This window comes from Oryctolagus cuniculus, chromosome 10 (genome assembly GCF_051225735.1).
Source record: "Oryctolagus cuniculus isolate XC-2025 breed Fujian yellow rabbit chromosome 10, ASM5122573v1, whole genome shotgun sequence".
In the NCBI taxonomy this organism is placed as follows: Eukaryota; Metazoa; Chordata; class Mammalia; order Lagomorpha; family Leporidae; genus Oryctolagus; species Oryctolagus cuniculus.
Window position 1 is genome coordinate 111,936,727 of NC_142876.1, and position 16,276 is coordinate 111,953,002.

Here is a 16,276-nt window from a genome sequence, read left to right on the forward strand (position 1 = left end):
TTTCAGGTGCCTTGGGATGAAGCGATGGTAGCGATCCACCCGCACACAGGGAGTACCGCGCAGATACACTTGGGTGGGAACAAGAGCCCTTGGCCACCGCCAGTCAGTAACTCGTGGGCTCGTGGGCTCCGGACTGTGACTGTCTTTGCTGGTAGGAGGGAACAGCACCAGGGGTGGGAGCACCCTGCAGGTCACACGGGTCCTCATCTGTTGGTTCACCACCCAAATGCCTGCAACAGCCAGGGCTGGGCCAGGAATTCGATCCAGGTCTGTCGCGTGCATGGCAGCCACCTAAGCACTTGGGCCATCATCCTTCCCAGGCCCATTAGCAGGAAGCTGGATTGGAAGTGGAGCACTCAATCAGGTGCTCCAGTATGGTGTGTGGGGTCCCAGGTGGTTTAACCCCTGCCTGCCTCATGTATGTCTTCCTTATCTCTTGAATAAATGCGGTGTTATACTAATCAGCAGGGATTTAAGAAAGACCTCGATTTGGTTCCAGCAAACTGGGCATAAACAACTCCGCAACATCCCCTGCACCCCGCCCCCCGCCTTTACTCCTCGGGTTCTTTGTTCATTAAGCCCTTTGCTCCTCTAGGTCCGATCCCTCTCTGTTCCCCTCCCCCAACCCTGCAATGGGGGACAGGAGGCTGACTGGTGAAATGATAACTATGCCACTTCCTTATTTCATCCCATCTGCACTGAGAGCTGACAGGCAAAAACGGGGGTGGGGGTGGGGGTGGGGGGGCAGCAAAGAGCTGGCAAAGGAAAAACAGGAAGTCAGGGATGAAAGCAGACCAAGCGAGCGATTGAATAGAAATGATTTTTTTTTTTTTTTTTTTTTTTTTTACTAAAGAGAGGCCATTATCCCTTGACTGTTTGCACAGCATGAAGCAAAATAATTCAAGTACTTAAGTATTAATCATTGTCTCAGGATTTTAAGAACAAGAACATTACGCAGTATAATGTATGACTACCTCAGTTATGGAAGTCACTTATGATAATTAAGTTTTTTTCTCTTACTTCATTATAACTGTTTGCCCTGTCATAGGCCCAGAAGAGATAAGCCCTAAGTTCTGATAGGTTGCCTAGGAGAAGCATATAACTCAAGGGGGTCGAGGGCCACCTCTTGTATTACAGTGGGAGGTGGCCTGAAAGTGATGTCACCAAGTGAACCAGAAGGAGATGTCCCCTAATACGGCACCAAAGCTAAGCTAGATCTGCAATAGAAATGATAACATCTTGTTTGGTAAATCATTCGGGGAAAGGCACCCTGGAGTCTATTAGGTTGCACTTTGTGGCATGAACATACATCCACGGAATGAATGAGAACAGGTAAATCTTAAAGGACCTCTAAGACTTCATTGGGTGAAATAGAGAAAGAATCATGGGAAAGTAAGCAGTAGGAGGAGGAGGGGGAGGGGGTGGAAGGGAGAGACTGTCCGGGATTTAATAAGACCCGGAGTCTCGTAATAATCAGAATGTCTAGGGTATGATCCCAAATCACTCATCATACAATAAGGGTCTAAAAACTCTTAACTCACAAGGAAAAAAAAAAAACAATTGACCATGAAAATGTGCTACAGTTCTTTTTCAAAGGCTTTAAAGCAACTATCCTAAAAATATTTTTAAAATCTATTGTGAACATGCTTCAAATAAATGCTAAAGTTGAAAGTCCCAACAAAGAAATAGAAGAAAAAAAAATGGAGAATTCAGAACTGAAAATACCATCACCAAAATAAAAGATGTTTCAGATCCACTCAAGCTGGCTGGAGGCGGCACAGGAGACAGGCAGCGGATGTGAAGGGAGACCGACAGAAACGACGCAGTCTGGCTGACAGAAAAGTACTGAAAGGGACGGAATGAAACCCCAGGAAGCTGTGCAACAATTCCAGAAGCTCTCCTGCTCAGGTGACTGCAATCCCAGAATTCAAGGAGCAAGGACGCGGGCTGAGAAAGAGGCTTGCAGGGATAATGACTTGAACCCTTCCAAGTACAAAGCCATAAGCTTCCATTTTCAAGATGCTGAGCAAGCCACAAATAGAATAAATCTACCAAATCCATGCCCAGACACATCACAAATAGCCGAAAAATAAAGGCAAAAAAAGGAATCCTAAAAGTAGCCAGACAAAAACATTTGCCTTCCCCAGGGAACAACAGTTTGGATGACTAGAAACTCCTCAGCAGAGACCATGGGAAGGGGCTAGTGGGTAGCCCAATGGTTAGACACCTGCGTCTCATCTCACAGGACCTGGGTGCAGTGCCCTGCTCCTGACTCCCACCTTCCTGCTAATGCAGACGCTGGGAGAAAGCAGGATGGCTCCAGTAACTAGCTTCCCGCCGCCCTTGTGGGGAGACCTGGACTGAGTTCAGCCCAGAATCTGGGAAGTGAACCAGCAGATCAGGGAGCTCTCTTGCTCTAAAATAAATACTTTTTTTTTTTTTTTTTTTTTGGTCAGGCAGAGTGGACAGTGAGAGAGAGAGATAGAGAGAAAGGTCTTCCTTTGCCGTTGGTTCACCCTCCAATGGCCGCCGCGGCCGGCGCGCTGCGGCCGGCGCACCGCCTTGATCCGATGGCAGGAGCCAGGAGCCAGGTGCTTTTCCTGGTCTCCCATGGGGTGCAGGGCCCAAGCACCTGGGCCATCCTCCACTGCACTCCCTGGCCACAGCAGAGGGCTGGCCTGGAAGAGGGGCAACCGGGACAGAATCCGGCGCCCCGACCGGGACTAGAACCCGGTGTGCCGGCGCCGCTAGGCGGAGGATTAGCCTAGTGAGCCGCGGCGCCGGCCTAAAATAAATACATTTTTTAAAATAAAAAAATTAAGAAAGCATGAGAGCCAGAAGGAAGTGTAAACGTTTTTAATTTCTAAAATGCTAAGGAAAAAGAATTGTCAACCCAAAGTTCCATATCCCATGAAAATATCCTTCAGGGATGGAGGTGAAAACAGTGTATTCAAAGACAAAGGAAAACCGAGAGAATGCATGCAAAGTAGGTCTGCTGCAAAAGAGTAGTGAAATAACGCCCCAGACAGAAAGGGGAGGACAAAGGGGAGCTCACAAGTCAGGAGTGAAATAAGGTCAACAGGAATTATCGACATCTGGGTAAATAAAGCAGAATATTATTCTGCTTTTGAGTTTTTTTGATGACTGAAATGGTAAATTATTACATTTTACATGGTTTCCAATGCATGCAGATGTAATCTATGGGACATATTTTATACAGCTTAAAAGGGGACCTGACGGCTGGGAGGTTCCAACATTCCAGTTATGGTGGTAAAATCCTGATTCTCAGTAAACTTCAGTGTTAGAGTCACATTTTGTAATCCCCAAAGAAAGGCTAATCAAAGAGATATAGTTAAAATTACAATAAATACACTAAGATGTAAGACTTTAAAATTTTCAAAATAGTCACATAATCCAAAAGAAGCTGGTGTTGTGGTGTAGCAGGTAAAGCCACTGCCTGCAGTGCTAGCATCCCATATGGGCACCGGTTTGAGTCCCAGCTGCTCCACTTCCAATCTAGCTCTCTGCTATGGCCTGGGAAAGCAGTGGAAGATGGCCCACATCCTTGGGCCCTCCCTGCATGGGAGACCCAGAGGAAGCTCTTTGCTTCAGATGGTTGCAGATGTGGCTGTTATGGCCATCTGGGGAGGGAACCAGCAGATAGAAGACCTCTCTCTGTCTCTCTGCTTCAGCTTCTCTGTAACTCTGCCTTTCGAATAAAATAAATAAATCTTTTAAAAAAATAATAATCCAAAAGAGAGCTGAGCAGGTAAAACAGAACAGCAGAGAGAACAAACAAAAAACAAATAACACAGTGGCAGACCTAAGTCTGGCCATGAACATAATCATGTTATGTTTATAACATAATGACGACTTAGAAGACAGAAACTGCCAGACTGCATTACAAATGTAATAACCTAACAATATTTTCTATAAAAACCTACCTCAGTTAGAACATTGTAGGTTAAAAGTGCAAGAACAGAAAACATACACCAGCCGAAGTCTAACTGATAGAAAGGTGAGGCTGCTATGCCACCATCAAAGTACACTTTGGCAGAGAGAAAATCACCAGCACAGAGGATTTTACACAATGATCAAGTGGCTGACTCACAAAGAAGACATAGCAACACTAAATGTGCATTCAGCTAGCAGAGCCTCAAAAACACCAAGAACTGACAGAACTAGAAGAAACGGTCAACCTGCAGTCACAGTTGAAGATTTCAGCATTCCTCTCCGTGATATGTAGGATCAGTAGACAGCAAACCAGCAAGATCTAGAACTCACAACACTAGCAATCAACTCGGTCCCGCTGAAACGTACCGTCTGTCCCTCCCCAGCAGAGCACATGGAACACTCCCCAGAACAGACTGGATCCCTAGTTATAAAACAAGCCTTCAAGTTTCAGGAAGTGGAATCATACAAGTCATCTGCTCCAGCAGTGGGATTACACTGGAAAGCAGGAACAGAGAGAAAAGTCTTGAGAACTGTGCAGCACATTTAAGAATTCATGGGTCAAAGAGGGATCTCACGAGAAGTTAGAAAATGTGCTGGGCTGAATGGAGATACAAGTGTAACACAGCAATGCAGAGTGCAGCTTACGCAGTGCTCAGAAGGGAATTTACAGCATTATGTGCTTATATTAGAAAATCACATCCTCAGATCTACAGTCCAAGCATCTAGCTTAAGGAACTAGAAAAATAAGACCAATAGAAACTGAAATCAAACAGAAAGAAGTAAATAATAAAGATAACAGCAGAAAACAACAGAACCAGAAGCTGAAAAGAGAGAAAATCAGTGAAACCATGCTGTTTCTTTGAAGATATCAAGCCGGGGGCCTGCGCCAAGTTACAGGAGGCTAATCCTCTGCCTGTGGCACTGCATCCCACATGGGCACCAGTTCTAGTCCCGGTTGCTCCTCTTCGGTCCAGCTCTCTGCTGTGGCCTGGGAAAGCAGCAGAGGATGGCCCAAGTGCTTGGGCCCCTGCACCTGCGTGGGAGATCCACCGGAAGCTCCTGGCTCCGGAGTGATGCAGCTCTGGCTGTTGCAGGCATTAGGGGAGTGAACCAACAGAAGGAAGACCTTTCTCTCTGTCTCTCCCTCTCACTGTCCGTAACTCTACCTCTCAAATAAATTTAAAAAAATATTTAAAAAGAAACTATCAATCCAGTTAATAAACCTCTAGCAAGACTAACCAATTAGAAGAGACAACAAGGGACAAATGATCAACATCAGGAATGTGAAAGCGGCTCGCACGACAGCCCCGCGGACGTGAAAGGCTAACGGGCATTCCACAACCCCCCCGACACACACCTCTGAAGACTTGGATGAAATGCTCCAATTTCTTGAAAACCATAAACTACTTAAAACCACCCAAGATTAAACAGATAACTCAAAACTATGAGGGTAGGCCAGCGCCACGGCTCACTAGGCTAATCCTCCACCTTGCAGCGCCGGCACACCGGGTTCTAGTCCCAGTCGGGACGCCGGATTCTGTCCCGGTTGCCCCTCTTCCAGGCCAGCTCTCTGCTGTGGCCAGGGAGTGCAGTGGAGGATGGCCCAAGTGCTTGGGCCCTGCACCCCATGGGAGACCGGGAGAAGCACCTGGTTCCTGCCTTCGGATCAGCGTGGTGCGCCGGCCGCAGCGCACCGGCCGCGGCGGCCATTGGAGGGTGAACCAACAGCAAAGGAAGACCTTTCTGTCTCTCTCACTGTCCACTCTGCCTGTCAAAAAAAAAAAAAAAAAAAAAAAACCTATGAGGGTAGTACATGAAACATAGGATTAGAAGGTAAATTTATTTTGATGCAGCAGAAATTGAAATCCATCCACATAAGAAGTCTTCAAAAAGTTCATGAAAATGGCATGTTATGAGACATTGTGCATGAATTTCAAAGACTTCTGCCCCAAAATAAACATATATTTTAATTCCATTTTTCCACAAACTTTTTGAAGTGCCTTCCTATTAAATACATTATATTCTTAATTGAAAACATTCCAAGAGACAAATTTCCAGGCCCAGCTGGTTTCACTGGTGAACTGAACCAAGCATTTACAAATAAATATGAGTAACACCAGTTCTGCAACTTCCTTCAGAACACAGAGGAGGGAGGAACAGTCCTCAACTGAACAGCATCAGCACATACCAAAGCTGGCAAAAGATTTTACAGAAAAGCTGTACACAGACCAACATCCCTCACGAACAGACACAAAATCCTCAGAAGCATATTAGCAAGTTCAATAAAGCAATATATTAAAAGAGGAACCATGACAAATATGCTTCATCCAGGGAATGCAAGTTTAGGTCAATATTTAGAAACCAGTCAGAATCTAAGTTAACAGTCTAGAAAAGCAAAGCCACATGATCCCGTCAGCTGATGCCAAAAAAATCACTTGAGAAGAAAAAATAACCTCCATTCGTGCTATAGCATTCTCAGGAAACCAGGAAAGTAAAAGAACTTCTTCACTTTCTCCACCTGACAGGGGTCACCTAAGAAAACTTTCCAGTAAAATGGCAAAATGGAATGCTTTTCCCCCGAGTTCATGAGCAGGGCAAGGATGTCACTCGTGCTGCTAACTGTGCCACACTGCAACAGGAAGCGTGCGGTCTGTGCCACTGGAAGGGAAGAGAAAAAACTGTCCCTGTTTCAGGTGACATGATTATCTACATAGAAAATCTCAAAAGATCAATTTTTGAAATTCTGAAAACTCATCAACTTAGTGTGGTCAAAGAATACAGAGGTCATTCTTATTTCCTCTTTTAATAAAAATTATATGTATTGAAGGTATACATGTTTTGATATAACAAATTTGAGTACATAATGAATGATTATATTCAAACTAATCACCATATCTCCTCCTTTGGTCACTCTGTGTGTGTGCGCGGTGAGCATCTGAGATCTTAGTGAACGTCCCCTCTGTTAACTACATGGGCAGTACTCACTGTGTACATCACACCGTATGTCTGATCTCTAATTCATGCTGCAGAACTGCAGCTTTGTACCCCGTGACCACAGTCTTCCCCTTCTCCCTGCCTCTGACAGCCGCAGTTGGCTCTCTGCTTCTGTGGACTTGACTCTCTCAGGCCCCACCCGTAGTGAGATCATACAGTATTTTTCTTTCTGTATCTGAGTCATTCATTAACGAACCCAGTGTCCTCTGGTTCATCCATGTTGTCCCAAGTGGCAGGATCTGCTCTCTGGAGGCTGACTAACACTCCATGTCTGCATCCGGTCCTCCTCTGGCACTCACTTCGGTCATTTCCACATGGTGGCTGCCGTGAGCAGTGCAGCAAGGACTGGGGGGCACAGGTGTCCCTTTGGGGAAGTGGCTTCCTTTCCTCTGGGGACCCCTGCAGAAGAGGGGTTGCTGGATCTCACAGTGGTTCTTCCCCCTGGTTCTTCCCTGGGTGACCCTGCTGGGCACCCCTGTCTCGGGGACTCTAAGTGGTAAATTATTTTCTCAAAGGCATTCACTTCTCCGTGCCATCCCTCAGTCACGTCTGTAAACTAAAATCCCACAGATACAACTGAGACAAATCAACTAGTCAGCTATATATATATGAGACAGAGAGATACCCTCAGCTTAAACCTCACACCTTATGCAAAAATTAACTCAAAATGGAACACAGAGGTAAATGCAAAATATATGAATTTAAAATTTGCAGAGGATAACACAAGGAAGTCCTGTGACCTTAAGCTAGGCAAAGAGTTCTTGGACATGAGACCAAACAAGAACTAACAGTGATAAACAGTACTTCCTCACAACTGGTAACTTGTGCTGTGTCAAACATGGCTGAGAAAATGAACAGCAACTACAGACTTGGAAAAAAACATCTGCAAATCAAATCTGACAAAGAGCTTTTTCCAGAATGTACAAAGAGTTTTCCAAACTCAGCAACAAAAAATAAGCAAAAGACACGAAAAGATCCTTTACCTAGTAAGGATATAAAGATGGGAAAATAAACACTTGATAAAATATTCAACATCATTCGCCATTAGTGAGATGCAAATTGAAATCAGTTAGGAAAAGACACCATATACAAAAACATACAAATGTTAAGGGTTCAGGTATATCAGCCTAACAAAAGTTGCACAACACTTTGGAAAAAATTATGAAACATTATTGAGGCCATTAAAGAGTAGAAAAGCCTAGTGTTGTAAATATGTTCATTCTTCCCCAGAATACAGGACAGTCTCAAACTCTGAATATTTTCTTTTACCTTGACAGGCTCATTCTATGTTTATGTGTAAAATGTGTAAAGAGACAATAATAGGTAAGATAATGCTTGAAGAAGAACACGGTAGGATAGTCTGGTTTATCAAACAGACATATATATATATTTTTTTATATATATATATAAAAGTGGTCATACTTATAACATCATAGCACTTCCATAAAGATAGACGAATGTTTAACTGGAGTGGAAACCCCAGAGAAAACCCACACATACATGGACACTTGACATCACAGACGTGGCACTGAAGATCAGCCAGGGGAAAGGTGAACCTTCCAGTATATGATGCTGGGACTCGTGGGTACATGTTCGAGGGAAAATGAGAGCCCAACTCCACCTCCTACTGTTCATGGGTAGTAGTCTACACTGAGGGAGACCTGAATCCAAAACAGAAAACATACGGTGCACTTCAAGTGTCACTTTTTACAAACAATCTAGCCCTGACTGGCGGGTTTGGACCATGTCCATTTCACATACATATTCATATGCCTGCTACCTTGCTATGCTTTTGTTCTGTGTTTCTTTATTCCTCGTTTCCTCCCTCCATTTGCATTATTTTTATTCCACTTTTGAAATTTTATGTGCATGTTATTTCCGTTAGTTGCCCTGGCTACTTCAGTGTGCATCCCTAACTCCTCAGTCTGCCTTCTACCATGTCTCAGAACAGACAAGAATCTGACTCCATCCCTTCAACCCACTGCACTTTTGGGGTTGTAATCAACCACAGTGCTCTTCAACAAGCTCACGGAAAGCACACATTATGAAAAAAAATGATGCAAGGATTTCAAGATTCTGCACACCAAAGTAAACTGATCTTTTAATTCCATTGTCCAAGAACCTTTGGCACCTCATCTTTTTTTTAACATACACTCACATTGTGGTTTAAACAACCCTTGAGGAAATGTGAGGAGTCGGATGGTTAATGGAAAGTCAGGGGATCCCTACGGAATTTGGGGTGGAAAATATTTGCTTCCTTCCCCACAGCTTTATCTTCATCAAGAACAAACAGGCTGCCCTCCTTCCTTCAGAATCTCCCAGTTTACCATGAGAACAGCAAGGGCGCTCCCGCCGAGCTCACCGAGCTCACCGCTTATTGTGGAAACAAGTTGCTTAGCTGGCCAGACAGGATGGAGAATTGTAAATGAGGTCTTTTGCTGGTTTTTGTCCCCACCTGGTAACTGAATGCCAACCTGATTGTGAAGTTTTTTGTACTTAAAGCCGGCCGCCACCAGAGTCCCTGGGGTTTTCCTCTCTTGGAAGCCCCCACCGCTCTGCCTGGAGGTCCTATATACTAATAAATACAACAAACAACTTTTTACACTTCTTCATGAAATCACCCTTTCCGGTACTCCTCCCAGCAGGGAGAACTCACCCTTACCCTGACACTGTCCCTTCCATATTCCTGCCAGCCCGGGACTGCTGGAGACTGATTCTCCTGGCGTTGGAGTCTCTGCATACGTGTTTTGTCTTCGTTTTTTGAAGCCCATCTTGCTGGTAAACAGAATTATAGGCTGGCAGTATATTTTTCTTTCAACAATTCTAGTGTGTCATTCTCCTTCACCTGGCTTTCATGGTTTGTATTTAAAAAGCTAATGTGGCTCCCTTGAAGGAAATGCGGCCATTCTCCCTCTAAAGTTTTTCTCTCTGCCTCTGTTTTCAGCAGTTTCACCTAAGTGTGGTTCCTTTGTTTTCATTCTGCGCCGGGTTCACAGAGCATCTATAATTTATAGACTGAAGCTCTCATCTGTGTTGGGGAAGTCCTCTGCTCCTGCCTTTTTAAACATTGCTTCTCTTTTATTCTCTCTCTTCTTGCCTTGTGAGACTCCAATTAGCGCTATGCTAGACCTTTAGATCTATGCACCATCTATCGCAGATCTTATCTGAATTCTCTTTCCTATTTCCTTGTTTTCCTTTGTACCATCTTCAGAATCACTGTCCATCTCCTAATGTGTCCAGTTTGCTGTTAACCCATCCAGTGAGCTCTTATTTTCCTAGTTTTCAGTTCTAGAATATCTACCTCATACTCTTTCACAGATTCCAGTGCCTGAGTGAACTTACCCTTTTCTCCATATTTTCCTCTTAATAATCAGTTATGTTATTCGTCTGCTACTTCCACTGTGTGCATATCTCATGAGTCTACTTCTAGCAAGTTTCCTCTTGTATCGGCCGTATTTCCCCACTGCTTGCGTGCCCGGTAACTTTTCGCTGCACGCTGAGCTATGGGACAGACCACAGGCTCCTGATGCTACCCTTCGCCACAGAGGCACAGGGTGCGAGGGACTGGGCCCTGCCGGGTAATCAGGGATGAAGCTGCGCCAGGGCCTTGTTCCAGCCTCGGGCGGCCCCCGTCCACCTGTGGCTTGCCCACGTTCCTCAGGCACGGCCCTCCCGGCCTTGGGACAGCAAGCCCAGCAGCGCGCCGCCTCCTCCATCCTGAATCACCGGCAGCACTTGGCTGCTCGTTCCTCAGCTCTCAGCCTCCCTGGCAGGCATCTCCCAGGAGACCACTTGCTCCCATGCTAATGGCAAGGGCTCCCTCCCCTTGGCCAGACTTGCTCTCCTACTTAGCACGTCCGTGTGAGGGATTTCTCATGACCGCCCGAAGTGTCTGGCCCAGAATCGCAGGCTGCCCCAGTCATCCGCACGTACAGGAGAAAACCAGCCACGCGCTGCAGGTGCCTGTGTGCGGCTCCTTCTGCTTCCAGTCTGTCACCCGAAACCCATGCAACCACCACAGGCTCCCCTGCTTTTTCTTCCCCTCCCTGGAGTCCTCCCTGTGTGCCAGCTAGACCAGAATTAACCAGTGCCTGAGGGCAGAAGACCATCTAGGACGGGCTCTCCCCTGGCTGCCATCTAGCTCTCCTTGTCCTGTTTCCATGCACCTCCCGTGCCTCTTAAAACACACTCTGCCCATTTAGGCATTTTTTTCTAGTTGCATGATGATCACTGGCTGGCTGCAACACCAAGAGGCAGGAAAATGGTTACTCTCCACGCCACAGACATCCTTAGTTTCACACACACATTTCTTCCTGTACATTTGCTTCACAATTTTATTAAGGGAACGAAGGAAGAGAATGGACTCTCAGAGGGACCAGTACTTTATCCAGGCACGGCTGTGAAGTGCACACAGAAATCAGGACCAGGCATCTGAGGGTAGGGCTCTGACCCACCGTACGGCTCATGCCTAGGCTGCCGTTCTACTGCGCCCATGTCAGTAGCCATCCTAAGGGGTTAGGCCCTTGGGGAAACACCTGGTTCTGTCTGTACCCTGACTGCACTGAGGCAGGGCAGTAACTGTGGAGTTGTACGTTGGTGAATGCTGGCCCCGTGCTCTCTGGTACTCTGGCCTTCAGAATTCCGGCACAGCCTTATCTCTTGCCAAAGATCATAAACTAGACTCTCTCCATAGGGGCTGACTGAGGGAAATGGTTCACCACCACGGATGAATATAAATTCTGGAATGTTTTCCCATAACTGGAAGTGTGGAATAAGCCACAAACTCACACATCCCAGCCAAGGTCAACATCTCACCCATAAATGCTCCTTCCACACCAGGGCCTCTCCAAGCACGCTGGCCCTGTGGAGCTAGGGCCTCCCTGTCTGGATTAGCCCCAAGGCTCATCACCAAGTGACTTCTTCCCCCTGGCGAGAAGGCACGATCAGCCACTTGTGCTAGATTCACGCTCCTGGGATCATCTCATGAAATGGTTTGAGCCCAAATTGGGATTCAGTTGCACAAAACAAGCAAAGACAGTGAAAGGGTCAAGACAGGAAGGAAGCCAGTTTCTAGCTGCAGAATAAGCTAACCTCTCCTGAAATTGAAACATTCTAGCTTAATGCCTGTCTGGCACACAGTCAGGACTCTGCAAATATTTTTGCAAGAACCCTGCTAGCGATCAGTTCCCCCCGACTCACTTGCAACCATTATCTGTTCACTGGGTGGACAGTCCACAAAAAACTAACTACTGGAGATGCCAGAGGTTCACACCAACTGGAGAAACCTGGTGCGGAAGATGCACCAGACGGACGGAACCCAGTGCACCGACTGCTATGCTTAGAGACTTCGGCAAACCTCAGGATTCAGAAGGCTGACCCTGAGCTCGCCCTTGAAAGATCAGGGACTTGCTCAGCCGACGAGCAGAGAGAGGGAGCGCCTTGGCCAGAGACGTCCCACAGCAAGGGGTGTCTGTTACCCGTCTGTGGTTCAGGAACCAGCTACATGATGCACCAATGGCAGATTAACCTGGAGAGGACAGCTTCACAGAACACACGCTGGAACTCAAACCCTGTCCCTAAACGGTGGCGAGCCACCGGAGAATTCCAACAGCAAAGTCACAGTGCTTTTCAAGAACCAGACCCCTCCATTCTACCGGCACACATTCGCAAGACATTGAACGGCTTTGCCTATGTGGACGTTTTCACATGGAGACTGTGACTGTCTGGGGTCTACCCGCTGCCCTCTGCCCTAAACAGCACTTGCGAGTGGCCAGATGGGCAATAATTCCAACCCCGGCAGCCCAAGTCACAACAGCCAAGCTGAGAAACAGACGGATCAAAACTCAAAGTTCTAGAAATTCTCACCTTCTAGAGACTAATCCAAGTGAGATCTCTGCTCTTTGCTATACCTACACTTAATTTTTTATAAGATTTATTTATTTGAAAGGCAGAGTTACAGAGAATCAGAGGCAGAGAGACAGAGAGAGAGAGAGAGAAAGAGAGAGAGAGAGAGAGAGGTCTTTCATCTGCTGATTCACACCCCACATGGCCGCAATGGCTGGAGCTGCATTGATCTAAAGCCAGGAGCCAGGAGCTTCCCCTGAGACTGCCAAGTGGGTGGAGGGGCCTGAGGACTTGGGCCATCTTCTACTGCTTTGCCAGGCCATAGCAGAGAGCTGGATCAGAAGAGGAGCAGCCGGGACTTGAACTGGCGCCTATATGGGATGCCAGTGCTACAGGTGGTAGCTTTACCCGCTACGCCACAGTGTTGGCCCCTATACCTGTATTTAAATACAACACCGTCTGTGTGTCAGCCAGGTGGTAAGCCAGAAAAAAAGGGAATCAAATTAGGTAATTGTGCCCTCTGACTCCATGCTCTTACAAATGGTTTTCCAGGGCAATAGCTGAAGTACAGCTTCAATAGAGGGTACATTTTTATTATCTGTGTTTTGTTTTCTTTTAATATGAAAATTTAAGAGTTAGCTTTAGAGTTTGACCCGTTAGGTTAAGATAAGATTGTAATGTGATTTCTGTGACATTTTAAGTTTTGGAATTTTGTTCATTATCCTCTGAACGTAATAGAGTATTATTTTTGCAACATTTATGAAAAAACACAAAATACGCCATGTAAGAAAGAGGTAAAAGGAGGGGGAAAAAGCACATACTAGGAAAAGGAAAAATGGTTTCTAAATTCAAAATGATTGCAGTGAGGGGAGCAGGAAGAGAGTAGCGGGGCCCCAGGCTAATGAGGAGGAAGCATCCAGAGACTTAGAAACAAACAGTCCTTAGGAGCTGGATGAGCGAAAATGAAGTCTGACACCCCCCCCCCCAAAGGAGGGAAGAGATAACTGAATGGAAAGAAAGCCTTTCTAAGTAGTCAGTGAAATTCAATTGAGCAGCATTAGTGCCAGGGAGACCAGCGATTTCCACCGGAGAGATACTGAATTTTCTTATTATGCTATAATTTCATTAAACAAATACTTGCTAGGGCAAAGAACAAGCCACACCCTGGGCTGGGAGATGAGCACCCAGAGGGGACAGACTCCAGCCCAGGGGGCCTGTCAGACTAGGACGACACAGGGCTGTGCACGCAGGGAAGGGCGGACCCCAGGGACACAGTGGAACACCAGCTAACCCACTCCACAGGGAGGAATCAAGTAAAGAAAAAGACGGAAGTAGTAAGTTGTCATAGCCAAGATTCAGGAGCGAGTGTTTAGTCAGTTAAATGGCAATTACTGATTACAGTTAAAGGGCCGACCGCCGTTCAGTGTCTGAAATCCAAAAAGCTGAACATGACATGCCCATCAAGCAAGCTGGTCTCACGCAGCCCTGTGGGCGGGGGCTTGCTGGGATTACTACTGGTGACAAAGGTGGGAATGGGCCACTGTCGCACAGCAGTGCGGTCACGCTCACTACCGAGGCGGGAGCGGCCCAGGTCAGCCTGCGGAGCAGCTCTGCAGGGTCAGTCAGCCACCGAGGGCTCCCTGTTGGAGGGCGAGTCCGTCTCCACCTCCAGATGTGTGCTGACTGCAGCAAGCTGTCACGGAGCGATTCACCAGGCTGGAAACCAGTTCTGACTCTGACTCGGGATGGGGCTGTGAAACAAGTGGGCTTTTCCTGGGAGTGAGGGGCTCTGGTCTACCCCACTGCCCAGTTGGATCTTCTGTCAGCTAAAGCCGCAGGAGAGACCAGGAGGAGCTGTCCCGATACGCATCGCTGCTGCCTGTCCTTAAAGACAGGGCTTGGCGCGTGGGTCTGGTGCTCAGTTCACGTGTCTGTCGGCCTGAGTTCACCTGCTCTTGTCCTCCGGGCACCTGTTAGGAACACGGCCATGTGGATGTAGGACTGTAAACAGCAAGCTGTGCAACAAACAGTTGAACAAAGTTTACGAGGGCAGTCTGATGGAAAGATCTAGATTTCCCAGGTTTCACCACGAGAACAACGCTGAGTCTTCCTTAATGGTTGGTTTGCCTTTTCACTTTGCTTGGACAGAGGTTTCTTTGCCTCATCCAGGGTGGTGACACAGGTTCATCAGCAGTGGCAGGGACACACTCTGGTCAGCAAGAGAAAACCCAAGCTGTGCCATCCAGAACCACTTGGATGACTACTAGAGGAGGTGGACCTGGGTTGCTGTGCCCCAAGGCCCGGGCTCTACTGTTCTCTGTATCAGCCCAAGGTAGAACGACCCCCACTTCTGGGACTGTGCCCCTTTGGAGTCTGCCCTGCAGGGTGTACGGGCACATCCTTGTGGGTTCTCAGGGGTCAGGGTCCCATGGGGGTGTGGGGCTGTCACCCACTTGGAGGATCTAACAGACTGGCTGGCATCAAAGAATCTGATCTCCACACAGGAAGAACCATGGGCTCCCGCCTGGTTCTGCAGGCGTCTTGTCTGTGGTCTCGTGGACGTTTTTATCTCCCACTGTCGGTGCCGGCCCTGCTTCCCACTTGTGTACCATCTCAGCAGTAACACTGGTGTAACCATCTCCACGCCAGATGTAGAGGAGAACCGAGCTGTCAAGTTAGGATGGTCCTGCTCCTTCGCCAGCAAACAAGAAACACAGGCTCCCAGGGTCACACAAGACAAATGCACGAGAAGGGGCTGCACGCAGAAGCACTGACTTCGGGCGGCTGCTTCCTCGTCCAAGGAGCTTCCTGCAGAGCAGAGGCCTGTAGGTTACCTGGAGAGCCTCAGTTTACCCCCGAGGGTCTGTGTCCGGCTCTGCTCACTTTCTAAAGCTCGTGAGAAGTGCCCACCCCAGGCGGGGACAGCTCCAGTATCAGGGACTCCGCATTCCAATTTGTCTTTTTCTGAGACTCCTTTTTCAGGACAGACTCCGTTTACCAAAGCAGGGGAAAGGCCCGCTGCACGGCGGCTACTGGGTCTCCCCAGAGAGCCGTCGGAGCGTTTCCCACGGGCCACGCTTACCGCGTCCTGTAGCTTCACGTTTACCGATTTACCATGGTGAGTCTTTGACCCTATGATGCATCCATCACTTCTCAGGTAATTACCTGGGTAAGCTGCCGCCCTACTTATGGGCGGAACATTCTCCAGTTAGCAGGTGAAACACCTCGACAGAGGGCAAAGTTGTCTTCCTGGCCTGACAGGAAATGAGTGATTCTGTAGTCATGTGTTCCGAATGACCAAGGCATCTTTATTTGATAACATTTACAACAAGGAAAAAAAGGATTCTAGGTTATCCCTCCTCAGAGTCATGAAAGGCTTCTTTGAAGGAAATATTATTCATTTACATCATGCCTATAAATATGTTTTTAATGATTTAGTTATTCAAAAGGCAGAGTTTACAGAGAGAGAGGAGAGACAGAGAGA

At 47.2% G+C, this 16,276-nt stretch overlaps 2 protein-coding genes across 7 annotated transcripts in view; one reads left to right on the forward strand and one right to left on the reverse strand.

Moving 5' to 3' along the window:
• The window catches only part of LOC127492357 (uncharacterized), a 112,053-nt gene that overhangs the window by 40,285 nt on the left and 55,492 nt on the right, over window positions 1-16,276 (reverse strand). The window contains exon 3 of one of the 5 annotated variants that reach the window (XM_089305604.1): window positions 3,670-15,600. The exons of the other annotated variants lie outside the window; for them this stretch is intronic. Coding sequence (XP_089161730.1) covers window positions 15,056-15,600 — 545 coding nt within the window. The 3' untranslated portion in view covers window positions 3,670-15,055. Of the gene's footprint in view, window positions 1-3,669; window positions 15,601-16,276 lie in introns of those variants that run through there. 5 annotated transcript variants of the gene reach the window in all.
• KBTBD12 (kelch repeat and BTB domain containing 12) overlaps window positions 1-16,276 on the forward strand; it is a 64,907-nt gene that overhangs the window by 17,010 nt on the left and 31,621 nt on the right. The gene's annotated exons all lie outside the window — the stretch shown is intronic.